This window comes from Paroedura picta, chromosome 9 (genome assembly GCF_049243985.1).
Source record: "Paroedura picta isolate Pp20150507F chromosome 9, Ppicta_v3.0, whole genome shotgun sequence".
NCBI lineage: Eukaryota > Metazoa > Chordata > Lepidosauria > Squamata > Gekkonidae > Paroedura > Paroedura picta.
This window is the reverse complement of record NC_135377.1, coordinates 71,658,082-71,680,601: the sequence shown is the minus strand read 5'-3', so window position 1 is coordinate 71,680,601 and position 22,520 is coordinate 71,658,082. Positions and strand designations below refer to the sequence as shown.

Here is a 22,520-nt window from a genome sequence, read left to right as displayed (position 1 = left end):
AGGGTTGAGACCCGGTAGACACTGAGAACCACTGATTGTATGTATGCAGGACACAGGAATTTTGTTAACGTTAACTCAGTGCTGGTAAGACTGTGTAATTTTACTCTGTAACTTGGGGGAAGGGCTGTTGGGATCAGACCTGTCTTTTATCAGAACCATGTAGGACAGGGGTAGTCAACCTGTGGTCCTCCAGATGTCCATGGACTACAATTCCCATGAGCCCCTGCCAGCAAACGCTGGCAGGGGCTCATGGGAATTGTAGTCCATGGACATCTGGAGGACCACAGGTTGACTACCCCTGATGTAGGGAATAGAGATGCTTTCTCCAGCCAGCTGCTGCCCATCTTGTCTTTTCCTAGAAGTAGTTGTAGAAAATGACTCTCCTTAGTTCATTATTTCTGGCTCACTCACGATCACTGTGAAGTGGCTGGATCATGCATAGGACTGGAGGGGTGGAGGGGTGGGAAGAAGAAGGCAAAGAAGGCTCTGACAGTTGAAGCCCATGGTTCTCCCTGGGCATTGTTGTAAATTACAGTTGCCCATGGGGAGAAATCTAATAGTCTCTCACTGCGGCAGGTGTTACACAAAATACTTTTCACTGTACCAACAAGGCATTTGGTTGGGGGCCAATGAATGATCTGCAGTATAACATCTTACTGGCTTCCTCCCATAAAACCCCAGAAGAACTCCTGCTGGAATAAATAAGATCTGAGGGATCTAATATCAGTAGGTATGGTGTCCTGAATTGGAATTCTAGTTGTCTTATGCATGTTGGAATAGACAATGTCTGGTGTACAAAGAGAAGAGAAGAAGACCCTGAAGGGGGCATCAAGAAGACTGTTAGATAGGTCAGAGAGTTCAGGACCTTTCCCTCCTATTAAGTGTGCTTTCTTGTCTGTCCCTAGATTGCTACTCTTAGGGCAATATCCTCCTTCTTCTCAGAAGCTTCTTCGGTCTCTCCCTCCTTAGGTAGCCATGTAGGCAGACGCCTGTCCCTATCTCTCCTCTGCACTATCACAGTAGGTCGCTCCATAAATAAATCCTTTTATCTCCTTTATCCTAAAATACTGTGTGTGCATATCTATGACTTATTTACCCTGCTAACAATACATAGGTTTACATTGTATTGTTTTATTATTTTATGGTGTGTTTTAATATATTATGTTGTGAAGTGCCCTGAGCTGGTATTCCGGGGGCGGGGTGGTGGTGATGGCTATAAATCCATATATGAGAACATTCTTGCCAAACGCTGTGGTCAGGGGGACCTAAGTGGATGAGCTAATGGGGGAATGAAGGAAGGGAATGAGTATGATTAATAGCTAAGGTAGCCTCTTAAAGCCACAGCGTTTTTATGGCATGGCAAGTTTATGGGCATGACAGATTGTTGTCACCCAAAAGGCATTCTCAAGTCACAGTTTAATATCCCTGCTGCTGTTTTTCAAGGGGCTGAGATAAGACAGCAGAGAATAGTCGATTGCCCTTTTATGTAATTTTTACTCGGGAGGGACCTGAGCACAACATTAATGTGCATCACGATATTAAAAGGAAAAAAAATGTGCTCTGTTTTTATATGGCTCATAGCTAAGCTATGCAACTTGCTGCCAGTAGGATAACGGCCAGTGTTGTATAATTAAGAATTAATTGTATAATTTGAATTAAGAAAAAGACTAGGTAGTTTGGGGAGTTAAGATCAACAGGGCAAAGTGCAGCTTAATCTGTTGGAAGTAGCCAGCAGATTGCTCATTTATCTAGTTGAGAGTCCACCGGTTCTCCAGCAAGCTCATGCCATCATACTTTATTTTTGAAGTTCGTCTTCATTTCATGCAAATATTTGGGGCCTGGTGGTACCTTTGCAGCCCTCTTCGGTATTGAAAACAACCCTTTGGTCAGCCTCGTCTAACCAATCTCTGCAGCATCTTTGAGAATCAGCCAAGGTATTACATCCTGGCCTTCCACAAAACCACAAATGTAAATATCCACTCTCGGGAAGTGTGACTGAAGTTAGCAATATGGGATTTGCTATACTTCCTCCCAAATTTGGGGGAAGGTAACTGGAAATAGTCCAGCTGCTTCAGTAAGCTTAGGAGATAATTGTAAGTGATTACGATGTAATAGTCTCTTGGTTTGGGTGAATGCTGGGCTGATAGACAGAGAAGAGTTGTTGCCAAATGTTAACTGTTGCAGGGGGAATGCTTAGAATCCATAGTTTGTATGGGTGACTTAAAACTTACCTGGTTTCTCAAGTCACCTGAAGGTCACACCCTTCCCTGATCTATGGGCTTGTACAACATGGCAGGCAGAGAACGCCTTCAGGGTCACGGAAGAGTGTGACTAGCCCAATATTTCGTTATATGTACCTCTCTATTTTCCTCTGATAGTCACTGAAGGGGATTTCCAATGGTGATGTAAACATGTTAGCCTCTGTCAACTGGTCATCATTGTTACTGTCATGCAAGAGTGTGAAATGCCATCAAGTTGCCACCAACTTATGGCAACCATCTGCAAAGGGTGGTATAAAAAGCTAAGAAAATTAATAAATAAATAAACAAACATCAGAAAGGGGCTTTCAGGGCAAGTGAGAAGCAGAGGTAGTTGGCCATTGCCCTCCTCTGCAGAGTCTCCCTTGAAGGTTTCCCTTCCAAGTACCAACCATGCTTAGCATCCGAGATCACACTATACTGTGCTGCCTTCTTTCCTTGTTATTGTTACCTTATGGCAGCCTTCTTCAACCTTTTGGCCATAGAGGACCCCCTGCAATAAATTTTGAGGCTTCGAGGACTCCTGGAAGTGATGTCACCTAGTCCCACCTCCCTGCCACACCCCCAGAAGTTACATAATCACCCGTAGTCTTCGTCCTCTTTTCATTCCCTCCCCTTTACTACTACTACGGTGGTTCTGTAGTAGGAGCTAAGAAGACAGCCCAGACCCCCCCCAAATCAATTAAGGCAAGAGGGGAAAGACCACCGACCCCCTCTGCAGCTCCTGCAGACCCCAGGGGTTCACGCACTCCTGATCGGGAATCCTTGCCTAATGTCAACACTTAAAAAAAAAAAAAGTTAATATCCAGTCATAGGTGATGGCTCATATTTAATCAAGAAGCTTGGAGGGAAATGAACTGTAGTGGTTAGGGTACTGGACTAGATATGGAAGACCCCAGTTCAAATCCCCAGTTTGCCACAAAGCTCACTGGATGATCGTGAGCCTCGTTATCATCCTAACATAAGTTGTGTCATTGTTGAGAGGTTAAAATGGGAAGGGAAAGTTAATGGATTTTGCCCTGAATTCCTTGGAGAAAGAGCGGGATAGAAACATGGCAGTCTTGCGAGGAAGCAAAGGACCTCTGGATAGATAGAAAGGCTGCTTGAATGCTTTTCCTTATGCCTTAAGTCACACTTTCTTCATTATGTTACAAAGCACATTTCTTCAGGCTTGGGCCATATGCACTCTTGTTGAAACTTGATCAGTCAAAGTTTAGATGGCATCAACTTAGGCTCCCCCCACCCCTTCGTTGTTTCTAGACAATTTCATACATCTTCCATTGAACAGAGTTCAAGAGCTTCTGGCCACCAGGGGTTTATTGCAGTGCCAATGTACTTGGTAAGGAATGGCTACTTATCCCAGGCTCCTTGGCCTAATCCCTGTTAGAGGAACGGCGTGAGTCAAGAGCTCCTGTTGGGGAACTTGGTGTTCCAAAGCATGGTTGCTTCTTCCCGTAAAAATAATTTGAGGGGATTTGTCTGACGAGCTTCCTTAACGTCTTCACAGTCAGTGCATCATAACTAAAAATGGAAAGACAGATGCCCCGGCATGTGCTTTCCAGTGTATTTGCAAAGTGGAAGCAAATTTCGAAAACAAAAAGCAGCATTTCCTAATAGACTACATTAAATCTCAGGGCCATCACAGTCTTGTGGATTTGGAAACCCAACTCATTATTAGTTTTCTCTTTTATTCTGTCTTGTATTCCTTTTTAATGGGTCTTTTGCAGAGAATTTGTCAAACACAGCTTCGATCTGAGGGACTGTCTACCTCTTTATGCCCCTTCACAGAGCTCTTCGCTTTGCGAATCTGAATAGGTTGGTGATCCCTGGCCTACAGGAAGTGCGCCTGGCCTTGACCGGGGCTAGGGCCTTTTTTGGCCCTGGCCCCTACCTGGTGGGATGAGGTCCCAGAAGAGCTTAGGGCCCTGTCAGAGCAATCACAGTCCTGTAGGACCTGCAAGACGGAGCTCTTCCACCAGGCATTTGGTTGAGACCAGAGCGAGGAAGATCTGCTGGGTCCCTCCTCCGAATACCCTCCCTGAGGCACTGGGTTGAAGGCACCATTGAGTCTGTTGGGGGAGGGTAGGACTATTGGTCTGTGGGAGTTATGAATACTGGTGGGGATTTTATTGTATTTTATGTCTATTAAACAAACAAAATACTATGTCGATATTTAATATGTGACCTACAGGTATCTTCAAACACACCTTTATGCCTCCCCTTTTCTTACACAGGTGTCTGGCTTGTGGCTTCTCCTTTCTTGCTAATAAAACAAAATATATGATGCAAGATCATCCCATGAGATTCTCCACAATGCAGTACCGTTTAATTGTAGTAGGTTATGGTTTTCCTTTAATTGGAGTAGGTTATGGAGTAGGTTAGGGCCATCATGAGCAGAGGGGTATTTTGAAGACCTTTGAAGTGAAAAGGCTTAGAAGGGTGTGACTTTGCTTAGGAGGGTGCTGCAAATAGCAGGCCTTTATCCTGACAGCTGAGCTGCAGTTATCAAAGAGGACAGAAGCCCAAAGAAATATAGAACGTGTAGAGCCATTTCCCAGATGTTAGCTTCTGTGCATATTATTATTATTTACTTATTATTATCATTATTATTATTTACATTTCTAAACCGCCCTTCTAAGGCTGGCTCGGTGCAACGTACATGCATTATTATAAATCCAGTTAAAGCAATAGAACATTAAACATTTATAGTACATTAACAATTAAAACCGATTAATAATTAAAATAGCAATAAAACAGCAATATCATTACCAGCCGAAAAATTTATCATTGCCATTAGGTTTATCCCAAGCCTGATATTATTAAAGGGGTGTTTGTTTTTGTCAGGGAGGGCCATGGATTTTGCCAGATCATTGGTCCCAACCGAAAGCTTGGTGGAAGAGCTCCATCTTACAGGAACTGTGGAACTGTGCCAGCTCCAACAGGGACCTAATTTCCTCTGGGAACTTTCTCTCTAAACCTTTCTCTCTAAAGTACATTACTTTCACAAAGGGGGAAAGTAATGTACATTTCTTACTGGTACCATCTTAGGGTTGGGCGTAGGGTTTGAAGCAGAAGAGGAGAAGGTACCGTATTTTTTGAAGTCTGACAAGATGCAATGGAAGCTTTCAGATAATAGTTCAAGTATGCTTCAGGTCCCCCCAAAATCACATTTTGCTTTGGCTGGCCCAGGTTCTTATTTCTCTCTCCATTCTGACTGTATTTTTTTATCATGTCTATAAACGACTGTTCACTTTGGTCTCTTTGTTCATTGTGCAGCCGCAAGTATGCCCAGGTTTGGGATGATAAAATGGGCCCGGCTATTTTAACAGTGCTTAGGGCATGGTGCATAGATTACATGCCAGCTGCAGAATCCTTGTAACATTTGACCACTATAGCGTTTCATAAGGATGAAGCTGAGATCTAGTTGGCTCCGTGTAGTCAGTGCAAAAGCAATGTAGCCTTGTGAACAATGCGTAAAGTACTTGGAGCTCATGTACCAATGAATAGCAGTTTGGCATAATTTTCATTCCAGATCGGGCATGTGTATTGAGAAGACAGCTGTAAGCACGCTTGCCTACCTCTGCGATGGTGATGCAAGAACTGGACTGAATGGGCTCCAGATGGCTGTCCAGGCCCAGCTAACTCAACCGCCCCATCAGAGTAACGCACTCAGTTCTTCTGCTAATAGAATTGTCATAACAGAAGATCATGTCAAGGAAGGACTCCAGCGGTCTCACATTCTGTATGATCGAGCAGGTGAGTAACAGAAATAGCAGCCCATTAAAGGCAATTCTTTGAATAAATCTAGACTTTTGGCCAAGTATAAATATTATATCAGGAGGCCCCTAATGTGGTCTCCATGGGCACCATGTCACCTGGTGACATCTTTTCTGGTGTTCACCAAATGTGTCAGAGAGGTGGGTGAGGTCAAGAAGGGCTTTTGCTCAGCAAGATTTCTGGTTGGCTACTGGAGATTTGATCGGCATTGCTTCTGACGACTTCCCAGATTATTGCTTTCCAATGATGGTTCAGATAGATAGGCTTTCTCAACCAGGGCCTCATAAAACACTGGGGTTTCTTGACAACCCTGATAAGGTTTCCCAAATGGATGGGAGTTAATTCATTCTCTCTATATATATACTAGAATTAAAGCCTGTTGTAGCAGACACAATGGGTGCTAGCAAGGGGAGAGGGGGGAAATAGCAAAGAGAGAGGGAGGTAGAAAGGAAGAGAGTGATTAAGATAGAGAGAGCTTGGCATCGGGAAGAGTAAGGGGAGGGGTTGTCTAGTCTGTAAGGGAATGAGGTTGAATATGTGTGTTGGGGGGGGGGTGTTGTGGTGGCATGGTGACAAATGAGGGTGTGGGTGTGGAGAGATGGGTGTCAAGAATCTTCCCTTTCTCTCCCCATAACAGTCACCCTGTCAGGGATGTGGAGCTGAGAGCTTTGTTAGACATGGGAATGGCCCATAAGCACCCTGCAGGCCTCAGGTGTCTCTCAGCAGTTTACAATAGCTTTCCCTTCTTCTCCCCATAATAGGCACTGTGAAGGAGGTGGGCCCAATCAGGGTGTGGCCAGCTGTGGCCCGTATTCCCTCACAGACACACGGAACACACTCCTCCCACAAGGCTGTTTCACAAATATATAGAGGAAATGTTATCGGCGATATGGCCATATATGGTTACATTGACCTGCCCCCCCCAATAGCCAATGATGGGTCTGGAGGAGGTGGGAAAGGGAGGGGCCTCGGGTGGGCTTCCCAATCATTTTCTGCACAATCGTACCACTTCCGGGATTTCTCAAAGCCTGGACACTGTTTCAGGGGTTTCTCTACGGTAAGAAAGTTAAGAAAGACTGCATTAGACAGACAGGTGCCCTAGATAGCCATTGCTTGAGAGAGAACCCACCAGGGCCAGCTGCCCAGTGAACCGCTTTCTGCACCTGTCTCAACAATGAGTGTGTTGAATGAGTTGAGGCAGGGCTGCCAGATGAGAGGAGATTGGCAGACAGAATGGACTGTGAGTTCTGTACTACTAGCTCAAGACGGGCAGGGTAGCATGGACAGCATGGCAATTGAATGAAATGGCTTTGTTCTTCTCTAATTATAGCTGGTGACAGTTTTTGTGTTTCCCTAGGGTGTGTTCAGTGATACGCTGTGGCAAGCGTGCCCCATTTTTAAAAATCATTGTTGTAATCTTCCAAAGAGTGCCTGCATTTATGCACATTTGCCGTTTTGTTGAGATTTTCCTCTATTTTTGCTCTTTATTTGTTCTTGGGTTGAGATTTTCCATGCAAAATAGCATGTTGGTTTCTCAGCTTGCATGGTGATGAACAGTAGCAAGTGACTGGGTTTTTCCTGGGCTGACCCGCATCAGGAAGTGGCAGGGGGACAAGTTGCATGTTATACGGTTTCCTGTAAAAATTTCACCTCTACATAAGGCAACAGTGCGTGAATCAGAAGGCTGTACAAACACTTTTGCCAGACGCACTAGTTTTTCTACGGACGAATATATGGACGCACGTTCAAATATAGAAAACCCTGTTGTCTTTTCTCCCTACCCACACCCCAGAATACGACTGTGACTTTTGGGGTGCCATCTTACTGGAACTCATCTTGCATGATGAAGCTTAATTTGTTGGTGTCTTATCTTAACAATCTGGTATAGAGCTGCTGTGGTATAGTGGTTAAGATCTTGGACTAAGATCTGGGAGAACTGGATTCAAATCTTGTATGGCCATGGAACAGGCTCTCTCAGATCAGGGTTTCATGAAACCCTGTGGCTTCACAATGGCCCTAGAAGGGTTTCTCCAATTGGGTGGGAGTTAATTAATTTTAATATATATATATATATATATATTAAATTAAACAATTATTGGGTGACGTGACCATATATGGTCATGTTGACACGCCCTTCCTCTCCCAAAATGACCTGAAGGGGGTGGGAAAGGGAGGGGCCCTGGCCATACAAATCCTTGCTGGCCGAGGCTCATTGCAAGAGGCAGTGATTAGAATTAGAATAAGAGGTAAGTACTCTCATTTTAATTTAACGTTGTGGGAGTGGCGGACAGAGTGGCCTAGGCCTGCTCTGACCCTGTTTCTAGAGTTGGGTGGTGGAGGCAACAGCATGCCCTGGCCCTGTTTCTGGCATTGAAGTGGGTGGAGACGAGGGAGAGGCATAGTCCTTCCCCGGCCCTGTTTCTGCATGCTTTCTTTGGTGAAGAAGAGGAAACTGGTAGCCAGCCCAGAGTACAGGTACGAATCTGTTCACAAATCATCTGAAAATATTCCTCTGCTGTGAGAGTAGCCTGGTGACGTCACATTTGGTGGAAATCAGTTCTGTTGTGGAAGTCAGTTCTGATGTCACATTTGGTGTGATGTCAGTTCTAGTGACATGTGACTTCTGGGGGTATGGCAGGAAGGTGTGGCCTGCTGACATCTCTTCCCCGGTTTCTCAAAGCCTGAAGAATGTTTCAGGAGGTTCTCAAGGGTTAAAAGGTTGAGAAGGGCACGGAAGCTTTTCGGGACACCCAGAACCACACTCTGCATTCTGAGGATGAAACTCACAGAACCAGGGATTGTTGAAGGCAGGTCAACAAATGTGTAAAGGTTGGAGACGAGCAAAGCCAGATTGCCCCAGCTGCCTCTAGCAGCTAGCTCAGATGTTTACACCTGAAAGCAAGTACAGAGAGATAGTGATTTGCATTTCACAGGATTCGCTGGAACAGCACCAGGGGACTGGGAGGGATGAATTGGAGGCTACCACTTCCAATCTGGGAGAAAGCAGAAAAAATTGACATGACACATGACAAGGTAACTACATAGATGTAGGACCTGGAGATCACATTACGGTTATTGTTCCATTATTTAGATTCAGGTGGGTCAGAAGCAGTAGACAAAGTTTGAGTCCAGCGTCACCTTTAAGACCAGCAAAGTTTAATTCTACATATAAGCGTACTTCTTCAGATACTTGCACACAATGCGTTCCTGAAGACAAAAGCTTATCCTCAGAATTGTTTAACATTTTAAAAATTAATAGGTTTAAATTGTATGTGGTTATGTCTGTATTTTAAATTTATTTATTTATCTTTAAACCGCCCGTGGTGCCACGGGCGCCACGGACTAAATAATTCATTAAGCAGGGTAGAGGTGGGATTAGTCCGTGATGAGGAAGGGTCCAGATTGGTCCCTTCCTCATGACAGACAATCGGAGGGACCAATTGGCAGGCGCGAAGCGCCTGCCGATTGGTCCCTCCGATTCCCAGCTCCAGGAACTGCGAGCCGTGCGCAGCGCGGCTCGCAGTTCCTCTCGGCCTGACGCGGCGAGAGGCGCGAAGCGCCTCTCGCCGCGTTGGGCCGCCGACCCAGGGAGCCCCAGCTCCAGGAACTGCGAGCCGCGCACAGCGCGGCTCGCAGTTCCTCCCGGCCTGACGCCAACAAAAGAAGCTCGCCGCCGCCGCCGACCAGCCCGCCGCCGACCAGCCCGCCAACAAAAGAAGCTCGCCCCCGCCGACAGCCCGCCGCCACCGACCAGCCCACCGCCGCCGCAGCCGACTACAGTAAGGAACTAGCGCCCACTGCATTCCCCTGCAGCGGGCTTGATTACTAGTTTATTTATAATTGGATTTATATACCGCTGTTCGCCAAAAGGTCTCACGGCGGTTCACAATAAAATATAAAATCAAAGTAAAATCACATAAAATCCCATAAATACCCCATTATTACAATAAAAAGATGGCATTCTATTCTATAACTTTCCCCACTTTCCCCGCTTGTTCTAGTCATCAGAAGCTGCCCCGAGACTATTGTTAGAAAGGGGTGGCCAAGAACTAAAAACATCATAATCATCATTATTATTAAACGTTATTGCTCTTAAAGCTGCCACTGGAATTAAACTTTGTTCTACTCCATTATTTCTTTGAGAAACAGCAAGGAGCTTGACACAAGATCAGGGCAATCTGATGTTAAAAATGGACCTTCCATTCCTCCATCATTTATGTAGTCCTTAGGGCAATTATCAAATCTCTAACGTGGCTCTTGGAGGACCATACGGCAGTGATTTTTGGCTTGGTGCCCAATTGTTACTCAGATTTCTGCTAGATATTAAATACTTACAGAACATTCTGAAATATATATATTTTCAGGATTCGTTTGTTTTGATCTATTTAACGATATTACTTTCAACCAACCCCACACAACCCTCCCCCAAGGTTGTAGTTTGAACCGGTATTTTAGTTTATCGTTTTATTTTTGGTGTTCTTTTTTTGGGAAATGAATTCTTAAATTTGCTGATGTCGGGCCGCTTGCATATAAAGCTTCTTCATTTGATACCCGCTCTTGCTCAATTCGTGACTTGGCACCCTCCTGGGTCACAAACGCCAGACGTCTCTGTCTTTGTGGTGGCAATTGGAATGGGAGACTGCACATTTAGGATTAAATTTGTCGTCTTGGGTTTAACTTCTTAGCTGCTGGTGTTCAAATAACCTCCGAACAAATGCATTTTTGTGTTTGTATGATAGTAAGCTTTATTCTCTTGCCAGGATTTTTTTCCTACCCGTTATTAATAGGTAAAATACGTCAGATTATCGTTTAACAGTTCAGAGATAGTTTGTGATAATTTGAAGGCTGCTGTTAACTAAGCTTGATGTCAACTATGCCTCCAGTAGAAATAAAGGTCAAGCTTAGTGCTTCCATCTTATCTCAAGCAAGCTCAATCCATCGTATCTCAAGCAATCTACTGTATTAATAAAATAGTTGGGTGTGTTGTGTTCCAAATAAGTTACATTTCAATGGGAAATATCTAATTAAAAATTAACTTGAAAATCATTTGTTGAAGTGCTCCAGTTCCAACACCAAAGATATTGGAGACACAAGTGGTGGTGGTCAAAAGTCTTGGGGAGGTTCACCACATATTAAAAATACAATAGCTAAAAAGAAGCCAAAACACAAGCGGCGGCAAACTTTCTCCAGCCAGGCAGAACTATTCCAGCCAGGTCAGCATCGATGGAAAATAAGAATTCTAAGAAGAATCTTGCAAAAATTAGTGTAATATCCCATACTGACAGACAGAACTTGCAGGCCTCTCTGGATACTAAAGTATGTAGATGAAGAACAGTTCACCACACCTTATTATATTCTCATACAGCCAGAGAACTTAACTATTTCTTTCTTCAGATGTTCATCTAAATTAAGTTCTGCCATTTTGTTGGGCGTCACGAGGAACATTTTTTAAAATCACGTTTGCCTCTTTTTGCTGAGAAAAAAAGACCCTGAAGAGTGAAATCCAAAGCATGGATTTCATCCTTCAAAGTCCGTGGAAGTTAATGGGCATAGAAGGTAACTCTGCTTAGGCTGGCTCTTTAAGTCTGGTGCAAAGACTTCTGGATCTTTGGGAGCGCTTGTTTTTATCCACTTCTCCATTTGATTGGCTACACCAGGGGTAGTCAAACTGCAGCCCTCCAGATGTCCATGGACTACAATTCCCAGGAGCCCCCTGCCAGCGAATGCTGGCAGGGGGCTCCTGGGAATTGTAGTCCATGGACATCTGGAGGGCCGCAGTTTGACTACCCCTGGGCTACACAATTTGGAACTGTTAACAGGTGAGCATTTTTAAAAGGCTTCTGAGGTTATTAACTCCCAGAGCTCTCAGCATTCCAGTCCCCTCACCGGGGGATAAATCGGAAAAGAAGAATGTTTTCTTACTGCTCGGCTGTTTGAGAAACATTTATTGATATTTCTGTAGATCCGGGGTAGTCAAACTGCGGCCCTCCAGATGTCCATGGACTACAATTCCCATGAGCCCCTGCCAGCATTCGCTGGCAGGGGCTCATGGGAATTGGAGTCCATGGACATCTGTAGGGCCGCAGTTTGACTACCCCTGCTGTAAATCTTCGATCCCCCCCCTCCCGTTTTACCCTAATGCTTAAAAAAATAAATCCTCGTGCTTTTAAATGCCGCAAAAAGGAAGATGCTAAATGAACGATCTAGGCCACCCTTGCCTTTTAACGTATTTAAAGGCTGTGTGAGTGTTCCCGGAGACCAGGCGACGCCATTCCCAAGAGTGCGACGAGACTCCCAGCTGCTTGGTTTATTGCCGCCGGCTCAAGTTGAAAGCTGTTGTGGCAGGCCACAGACACGCTGTTTATATTGGCCTGATGATGACGACAGCATACCAGGGTGTTCTTTGTGTGGAAGACTATTAAAAATAGCTGTCTACAGGCCTGGTGTGTTTCCAGGAGGAGAGATTTGGATGGGACAGCTGTAGGAAATCACAGCGAAAGAGGTTTGCACCTTTTGAGAGTCGAGATCAAACGTTACCTTTTAATCTTAGGAGCCGAATTCACGTGGCTCCTTCCCGTAGAGATGGCTGCGCTGTCCTTGCATGCGCTGGGGCGTTCTACAACAGGAAGCCGTTTCGGACTGAGCAAGCAAACGGGGACAACAGATCCCCTTTTAAGGAATTGTGGCTCTTCAGCTCGTGAGATGCTTGCAGGATCAGACTGAAAATCTATCTTGTCTCGAATTTTGTATCTAAGAATAGTCAACCCGATGCCTTCCAAAAACCACAAGCAGGGCATAAAGTGGTGACCATTCATTATTGCTTATTAGACATACCATCCCACAGGATTCTTCCTGTCATCGTTTCCCACCTACCACACTGCACTGCGGTTACCAGAAGCCAATTTAGAAGGTTTGAGGTGATAGAATTTGGACCTTGGGATAGACCTGCCCAAGCCTGGCTTGGCAAGAACAGGACATGCTATCAAGTTGCAACTTTCTCATGGTGAGCAGAGGAGAGGAGGTCAGCTGTTGCCTTCCTCTCTGTAGTAACTTGGGACTCTCTTGGTAGTCTCCCATCCCACGTACTAACGTCCATCCCACGTGGAGCTCTTCTGCTGGGCTTTCAGGTGAAGGCCAGCAACGAGGACCTGCTCTCAACCTGGTCCTTTACCAGGCAACTCCTGACACCCAGTTGTTAGTCGTTAATTGTTGTACATACACAATCATTACTACAGTTATTATTGTTACTAGAAAATAAGCCCGCTGTGGGATAAATACAGCGGGCTCTAGCTGGGGCTCTCAGTGTGGTGGGGAGGCTTACCGGGTCGGTGGGCCCTTCATGGCAAGGTGTGGCGGGTGCGTCTGGGTCGGGCAGCGGTGACGGTGTGGGTAGAGTTGCTGGCGGCTTCGGGTGGTGGGGCGGCATGTTGGCGGCCGTGCAGGCCAGGGCCAAGGGCTGAAGGAAGAGGCTGCCGCTGGAGGCAGCGACGCCGACGATGCAGCGGGTGCTGGGGCGGCTGGTCCGCAATGGTGAGAAAGCGGGCGGGCTAGCGCTGGCAGTGGCCGCCCCCGTGCTATTGATGGGCGTGGGGTGCAGTTGGTGGGGTGGAGAAGAGCGGGCGCGGCGCAGTGGCCAGAAGTGGCGGCCGGTAACGGAGGAGGCGGGCCAGGCCGGGCAGCGGCCTCCGGCACGTCCCGCCCCGCCCTGGTGGAATGCGGGTGGAGCTATGCGGGCGGATAGGGAGGCGGCAATCGGCGGCTTCTCCCGGCCGCTGGAGTGTTCTCGCCGGACCCAGGACGATGGCTGTTGCTTCTCCCGGCCGCAGGAGCGAGACCGCCCCTGCAGCCGGGAGAAGGAGGAGGAGGAGTACCACGGCCGGAGGACTCACGGCGTCGGCTGCGAGTGCAGTCTGGGCGGTGAGTCTTCGGACGGGGGAAGCAGCCAATGGGCTGCTTGGGCCGGGATGGACATTCGGAGGGGCCAATCAGGAGTTTTTATCCCGGACAGGGCCCGCCCTAACTCCTCCAAGACAGCCCTTACTCTATTATTCAGTCCGCGGTGCGCTGCGCCGCGGGCTGTTTAAAGATATTGTTCAACATTCCAAATGTTACAATGTCCCTTTCCGCTCCCCATTGGTTCTATGTACACTGCCCCAAGACATCATAGTAAGAGGCATTATATAAATCGAATGAATGAATATAAAATACACACTCTTTTGCCACTTAGTTTCACATCGAAAGAGCCCTGCTGAAATATTTATTAGCTTTTTATAGACAGTTACCCAAACAAGGGAACTTAAACAAACACCTGATACCCCTACAGAACTTTATTTCACACTTTTGGTGATAAAGCATTTGTTTCTCACTCCCAAATTCCAGTCTCTGGCTAAACCTCTTTCCTGTGCAATCTGAACTCTTCGCGCCTCCCGACGCGTCAGGCTGCCATCAAGGGAGCAACTGCGAGCCGCGCTCTGCGCGGCTCGCAGTTGCTTCCTTGTCAGCAGGGTGGGAATCGGCCGGGCCAATCGGCAGGCGCTTCGCACCTGCCGATTGGCCCGGCCGATGGTCTATCCAGAGGAAGGGGCCAATCAGGCCCCTTCCTCATCATGGACAAAGCCCTCCCACCAAGGGCTTAGCAAATTATTTAGTCTGTGGCGCTGCAGCGCCGCAGGCGTGTTAAGGATAATGGTTATATTAATCATCTAGCTTATGGGATTCAGGGCTATGTTCTCATAGGCCCTTCTGTTGCTGAGGTACATTGTTGTGCTGTACTGTGCATACTCACCCTTCCCATGATGAGCCACCCTCAGAAAACAGCATCATTAATCACAGGAGGGGACATAAATATGAGCAGTTACTCCATGTTCTTACATATGTCGATGACCTGGTTGTCATATGGGTGGCAGGGCAGTATGCACATACCCACTCTCCCTTTCCCCGCAGTGAGTCTACCCATATGGATGGGTAGTCTGCACAGTGCTAGAGGTGTGCTGCCTTTGAATGCAGAGTGACCACCACCACACTGTAGAGCAGGCTTTCGCAACTAGGGTTTCGCAATGGCCCCGGAGGGGTCTCACTGATTGAGTGCGAGTTTATAATTTTTAAATATATTTTTATTATATATGTGTGTGTGTGTGTGTGTGTGTGGCCAACCAGTTCCTCTAGAGGGCCAACAACATGGCAGAGAGGCTGAGGCCGTCCTCTGATGTTTCCTCTGAGATTCTGGCTCTTAATGTGGAGATTCCTCTCAGTCACTATAACTATGCAATCCCCTTTTAAAGTTCTGGCAACACACTCCACATTTTGTTTCTTTTCCCTCTGTTGCTAAATAGGTGAAGAGCATTATAACTGTATTTCCGCCCTCCATAAATCCATGCGAGGCTCAGATGAAAACGCTTCTCTTTACTGGCTTGCCCGAATGCTTGAAGGTGGGGAGGATCCTCTGTATGTGGCAAGAAGATTGGTGAGGTTTGCTAGTGAAGATATAGGTGAGTAGCTCAAGAGATCTGTACTATATACGCATCTGCTTCTTCAGATATTTCTCTCTTAGACACTGTCTATTGATTTGCGCTTGACAAAGCACTGCCCTCAAAATTATGCTGCTCCTCTCCTGGTTGTATGTTAATCACACCTCTGTAATTGGGTAAGATTTTGGACACCCCACTTCAGTAGAGCACTGGTAACTAGCAGTATCATCATGTCCAATTCAAGCTGTTTACTTTGTGCTTGAATAGTGTGATAGATTTTGATTGCAATCCCAAACAGGTACACTTCCAGGTATGCTTGGAGTATTCATTCCCAATTTCAGTGTGTCCTTTTACTCTTCTGTTGTAGGACTGGCTGATCCCTTGGCATTGACACAAGCAGTGGCTGCGTATCAAGGCTGCCACTTCATTGGGATGCCAGAATGTGAGGTAGCTACAGATCCATTTATGTCATTATCTACATTTTAACAGCTTCATTTTACTTTCCCCTTGTTGGTCTTGCTTCCTTCTACTTTACCTTGTGGCAGGCATTCTCAACCAAGGTTTCGTGAAACCCTGGGGTTTCTTGGAAGCCCTGGAAGGGTTTCCTGAATGTATTTGGTGATATGACCTTATATGGTCATGTTAACCTGCCCCTCCTCCCGAAATGGCCAGTGATGGGCTTGGAGGGGGTGGGAAGGGGAGGGGCCCCAGGTAGGCATGTCCACAGCTATGCTTCCCAACCATATTCTTCATGATCACCCCACTTCTGGGGTTTCTCGAAGCCTGAAGAATGTTTCAGGGAGCTCTCAATGGTTAAAAAGTTGAGAAAGGCTGCCTTATAGGGTCAGTTCTTCCTGTTGAATCCTCCCATCTTTTCTTGACCTCAAGCAAGACTTTTATTTCTGGTGTAATTATATTTTTTACTTTTTAAAAATGGGTATCACATTTTTTTTTTGTTTACTGATCCCCAAAGAAGCTCACAACAGTAAAGCATAAACCCGGTGTAAAGTAATAGTCTATAATCATCATCAATTTTAACCCACCAAGCATGTTTCAGGAGCTGGTGAAGAAGGTGAGTAAGGCATCCCATATGGTATAAAAGATAACAAGCAGAGGACAACAATTGGACAACTATGAGCAGAATTACACACTTCTACGCCTGTTGAAATCAATAGATTTGGAAAGGCTTAACTGTCCTCAGGACTGCAAAGAAAGAAAGCAAAAGTGAATTCGTATCAGAAGCCTGTTGGAGAGGGATAGCCTGATAGATTTACCCAAAGGTTAGGAAAGGTCTTATTATTATTTATGTTACTTATTTATTTAATTTATACCCTGCATCCTCTCCCTGCAGAGAACTAGAGGTGATTTACAACCTGTAAAATACAATACACTCAAATATAATACAAATAAATAAACGCAATAAATGGAGCAAAAACCCCCACAATTAGGCATCACCTGAATAACAAACTGCTTGGAGAAATTAAAACAGCTGGCCAGCTCCCTGGTTCGTAATGCTACCCAAAGGCGGCAAGAAACAAAGCCGCCTTATATGACCGGTGGAATGCTGGGAGACCCTGCAGGGCCCAGACATTCCCTGGGAACTGATTGATGAGAGAAGGAGCACCTTTGCCCTGGTGGTTAACAAACAGGCTACCTGTAGGCCAGACACTTGTAGAAAGCTTTGCAAGGTTGCCCTAAGGAGGCAAGGGAGGGGGGCATACTGGGAGAGGCAGTCCCACACCTGGGGCCAGACCATTTAGGGCTTTATAGGTCAAACTCAGATAGGGGTAGGAGGCTGTTGTGCTTTGGTGTCGCCATCAAACAGTGCTCAGTCCTTGTAATTGGGGTGCATGAATTTGACACCAGGGGATCATGGGGTAGGAAGCCTGCTGACTGACCTCAATGTGTAGCTGCATTGACGGAAGGTAATCTTGAAGGTCCTCTTTCTGTAAGGCCATTTATGGCTTGAAAGGTCAAAATTGTTCCTTTGAATTGGGCTTAAGCAACCGAGAACTAGTGAAGGACTGGGTTGGTATCAGGCATCTCAGCCTCCTTATTAATAACCCAAGGGCCACGTTCTAGGTCTGGTGTAGTTTGTATTAGGAACGGAAAAGAGAAACGCGTGATCCCAGTATGCACAGAGTACAGCTGTACCACTTCAGATTGCTGGATTGTATTTTATATACATTGGCAGCAGACCATCTCCCCCATATGGCCTTTCTGCTGCCATGTTTTAGATCTGAGCTTGTACTTACTGCCATTTTGAGTGGACAGTGAGTTTCTAATCTTTTATCTGTTTTCGCAAAACCTCACTGACAGCCCCAGGGTGAAACAGTAAACGAAAGATACTGATTGTATGCTGCCATCACTTGGTGGCACACTACTCTTCATCCTTTGTGGAATAATTAAGATTGTCCAACTCAAATAAACTGGTGGTCCCTGGCCCAGAACAGGTATGTTTGGCCTCAGCCAGGGGCAGGGACTTTTCAATCCTGGCCCCCACCTGGTAGGATGAGCTCTTGGAACAGCAGAAAGAAATGAATCAACTCCACAAGGCCGGTATGACTGAGCTCTTCCGCCAGGCATTTGATTGGGGACATGATGACATTGGACAAAATATCGATTGGGCCCCCTCTATGTGAACAGCCCCCCCCCCCCATGACCACCCGATATGGTTGATTTTAATGTTTGTATCTGCAATAAATTGTATTTATTATCTCTGTGTTATAGGAATTCTTTAAATGATGGAAACCACCCCAAGCCAGCTTGCCAGGAGGGGCGGTGTATAAATCAGATGGCTTGCAAGTTGCAAGAACCTTAAATAGGCTGAGGCCGAGATTCAGTTCCCCGGGTTCAGCTGAGCTGGGAGTCTCAGCCGCCTGCCTTCTGACCAACTCCAGACCTTTGGTGATTGTGTCTTACAGGTCCTCCTTGCCCAATGCGTGGTCTACTTTGCCAGAGCGCCAAAGTCTATAGAAATGTACAGCGCATACAACAACGTCAAGGCATGCCTAAGGAACCACGAAGGACCGCTTCCACCCGTTCCATTGCATTTAAGGAACGCGCCAACCAAGCTTATGAAGGACCTTGGGTACAGCAAAGGTTATAAATATAATCCCATGTACAAGGAGCCGGTTGATCAGGAATACCTGCCTAAAGAACTAAAAGGGGTGGATTTTTTTAAGGAGAGAAGAATGTAATGTTACCACTGATTGTCTTCCCCCAGCGCTGCACTCACATGCTCAGACAATACTAATTCTGCAATTTCTTACCGTTTGAGTTCTCCCTGCATCTCCTGAGCTGATTGTATTGAATCGGTTTGCGCATAATAACTTGCTCCTTTAAAAAATATAAGGACTGGTGATTTGGTAACATGGCAAAAGGCAGTTTGGCAGAGGCAGAGCTAATTTGTCCTAGCAGGAAAAAATATATAAAGGAAACTTTGAAGGCTACATGGATTTGTGTTGGCTGCACCTGCCCTGCAATTTTAAAATCAAGAATATCTAGGCATGGTGGGATCATAAACCGGCATATATTGTTTAGGTAGTAGTCATTTAATTTAAAGTTAAAACCTTTATGCTTCAAGTTAGGCACTGTTAAGTTCCATCTGTATGAACAGACTGATTAAAAACTGTGAACAGCACTCTCATTGAAATGAGGTGGGCCTAAATAGAGTAATTATTTCCTCTGGATCATGCACTTTTTAAAAAATTACTTTTAAGTTGTGAAAGGCTGAGAAAGAAAAAAGGGTGAAAAAAAAGCCAGTGTAACTAAAATTTAAACGTCAAATTATTTTTGATATGAATTTATAAATAAAAATGATTTAAAAATTATTAGTGTGTCTGATCAGTTTTACTTACAGAATTAAGACGCTGCCACGGGCTGTCCTGTTTGCCCTTTCTGTCGCCCAACATATTTATGGCTCACTTTGAAAATAGTTTGATTTTTCATTACAAAAATCAGAGTCCAACAGTACCTTTAAGACCAACAAAGATTTATTCAAGGTGTGAGCTTTTGAGTGCTTGCACTCTTCCCCAGTCTGAATAAATCTTTGTTGGTCTTAAAGGTGCTACTGGACTCTGATTTTGTTGTGCTACTTCAGACGAACACGGCTACCCACTTGAATCTATCTTGATTTTTCATTGACATTTTTTAAAGTAAAGGATGCTTTGGACAATTTCAATCTTGGCTAAATAACGTACAATGGGAGGGAGGGGGTAAACTGTCATATACTGACATAATTTCTGCTTTTCTGGTTAGGTGGATGTAGTACCTACAACTAAATAGACCCTCTAGGAATTTATTTAGGTGCCCCAGGGTTCATAGCCCTGAGGATTTAACCTCTTTAGTATATTCAAGCTATTAGTATAAACTAGAAACTACTCTCTGCTGCCACCAGGAGGTATATAGCAGCATTGTATGCTGGTGGCCTGAAATTAAGACTCTTCAAAATCTCTTGTGTTATTCCAAGTTTCACCTGGAAACATAGAATCCCTATAAATATCACCACTGGTGTCTTATCAGAGTAGCCTCTGCTTGCTTCTCCTTTGAACACTAGTAAGTGTTATTGCAAAGACTGAGTAATCTCAGTTTCAGAAAATTTTACCTGTCGGTAGATGAGGAAGTAAAAGGGCAAATTTCATCAAAAGGATCGACTGATTTCCATGCAGGCCACTGCAGCGGATGCAGATGAAGGGGTTAGCAGCCCAGGGGGAGAGCAGCTGCCCCCCCCCAGCACTCACTGTTGGGCATGGAAGCCCTCCCGTGGGGCAGGTGCAAGGAGGCTGGGTCTCAGCTCAGGAGCTGGCACGGGCTAAGGGCTATCTGTTGGCAGCTAGGCAGTTTGTGGGCAGCAGGCTCCCAAAGTGGGGCACAGCCGTCTTGGTGTGGGTGGGCCCTCTAATACGGATGGCAGCAGCTTTACGGAGCAGGCAGAAGATTAAAGAGCTGGCCTAGATTCCATGGCTGCTGCTACAAATTTGGAGGCAGCGGCATGGCCTGCTGGTGGCCAGCAGCATGTCCTCAAGGCCAGGTGAGCTTTCTGGTGGGCAGGGCCGGTGGTGCCTTGCCCTCCTTGGGTTCGTCACCTGCTCCTCGTGGCGGCTCACATTTGACGCTATGGCTGCCTGCTCTGTGGCACCAGGAGCCGTGTGGTGCAGTGGAGAGGTGCTGCCCCTGGCAGCCAGGCTCGTCTGCAGCCCGGCTGCCAGAGAGGCAAGCAGGCGCCGAGGCAAAGCAGGCCGGATTCGAATCCAGACATGTTGACGGTGGCACGGCCACGTGGAAAGCGGTGCTTGGGCAGGTGGGTCATCGCAGGTCGCACCCTGATTAGCCCTATTCCAACTTGGACACCCCGGACTCGCTGCACCACCTGGCCGGTTTCACAAATATTAAGAGGAACCGTGGATAAGATGTGGAGATGAGTGGTGAAAGGTAATAATTAAATCAATTTTGATTTAACCTTTTCACCTAAGTATTCTCTTCCATGCACTGTGTGAGTAGACTCAGAAATCGAGGGCAGCATGATATATTTTACCAACCAAGATATAGAAGGAGGAGGAGGAGGAGGAGGAGAAGGAGAAGAAGAAGAAGAGTTGGTTCTTATATGCTGCTTTTCCCTACCCGAAGGAGGCTCAAAGCAGCTTACACTCACCTTCCCATTCCTCTCCCCACAACAGACCCCCTGTGGGGTGGGTGAGGCTGAGAGAGCCCTGATATTACTGCTCGGTCAGGACAGCTTGATCAGTGCTGTGGCCAGCCCAAGGTCACCCAGCTGGCTGCATGTGGAGGAGCAGGGATGCAAACCTGGCTCACCAGATTAGAAGTCGGCACTCCTCACCACTACACCAAGCTGGTTCCACTTATACTACCTCAAAATGCATCTTGTACACGTGGTTGAAAAAGGTAAGGTAGAACTCCGTGCTCTGGTTACCTTATTGAGTTGGAAAGGGATCTCCTTTGTAAATTCATCCAGAAACTGTTATTCCCAGCGGGCCCTGAAGTAGGCGACATTCACCAGAACAAGTTTGGTCATCTCATGAGGGAGCCTTCAGGTAACAAGTCAAGGATTTTACTTGGAATAAAAAGGCAGAAGAAATAATAAACTAATTTTCTTTCGGGCACACTGCAGATCTTGTGTATTTTAACAGTTTGGGCTGAACACAGTAAGTCACCCGTACTGCACAGTGATGACATCCAGCTCTGCATTTCATTAAACCACCAACCCACACTCAAGGCCTTTGCATTGATTTTCATTTTGTTTCAACAGTGGTTTCCTTGTAAGCTGCCTTGGGTCTCCTTTGCAGGCAACCTGGATTATAAATGGCCAAACAAAACTCTTCTGTATGCCTTAAGTGTTGAATAGAATCATAGAGCTGGAAGGGATCGCCTGGGTCATCTAGTCCAACCCTCGGCACAATGCAGGAAATATTGTTTTATTTATTTATATTTGTGCCATATTGTTTTAATTGTGTTTTGTAATGGCCTTTGGCTACATACAATAAATGTTATCGTATCGTATTAGACTAAAAATTGTTTCAAAAAAGGACTAATATTTTGGTAAAATCATTTTTGCTGAATGTATATCGATGGAGTGGTGTACTGAAAGCAATGACAAGAATGTCCATTGGAAACTGTGGGAGGAACTGCAAGCCCCCCCCCCCGGAAATAACGGGAGGTAAGAATGCCAATTGACTTGAATGGGCTCCCTTGAAATACATTACGGTAGGAAAAGAGTTGCAAAGAAAACGTGGAATGGAGTTTCCAATACAGTCAGATAGAATACTCTTGGTCTGGAATGGTAGAGCACAGAGTAGAATGACGGCCACTAAATACCATGGGGGGATCTGGGCCTGGAATGACGGGTCCCCCACCCAGTGAAATGAAGCCCTCTGGGGATAACATGAGGGTTCTGGGCCTGGAATGACATTCCCAGTGGTAGAATGACACCCCCTGAGGAATGTATGGAATTAAGCCAAGAGTTACTTGCATATCTTTTTATATGGGGTTTTATATTGCA

At 45.9% G+C, this 22,520-nt stretch overlaps 1 protein-coding gene across 1 annotated transcript in view; it reads left to right on the top strand.

Moving 5' to 3' along the window:
- Positions 1–19,335, top strand: part of LOC143845162 (ATPase WRNIP1-like) — a 51,764-nt gene extending 32,429 nt beyond the window's left edge. Inside the window, exons 4-7 of the mRNA XM_077353304.1 lie at positions 5,791–6,014; positions 15,368–15,523; positions 15,870–15,949; positions 18,427–19,335. Coding sequence (XP_077209419.1) covers positions 5,791–6,014; positions 15,368–15,523; positions 15,870–15,949; positions 18,427–18,702 — 736 coding nt within the window. The 3' untranslated portion in view covers positions 18,703–19,335. The remainder of the gene's footprint in view (positions 1–5,790; positions 6,015–15,367; positions 15,524–15,869; positions 15,950–18,426) is intronic.
- The last annotated feature ends 3,185 nt before the right edge of the window (positions 19,336–22,520 follow it).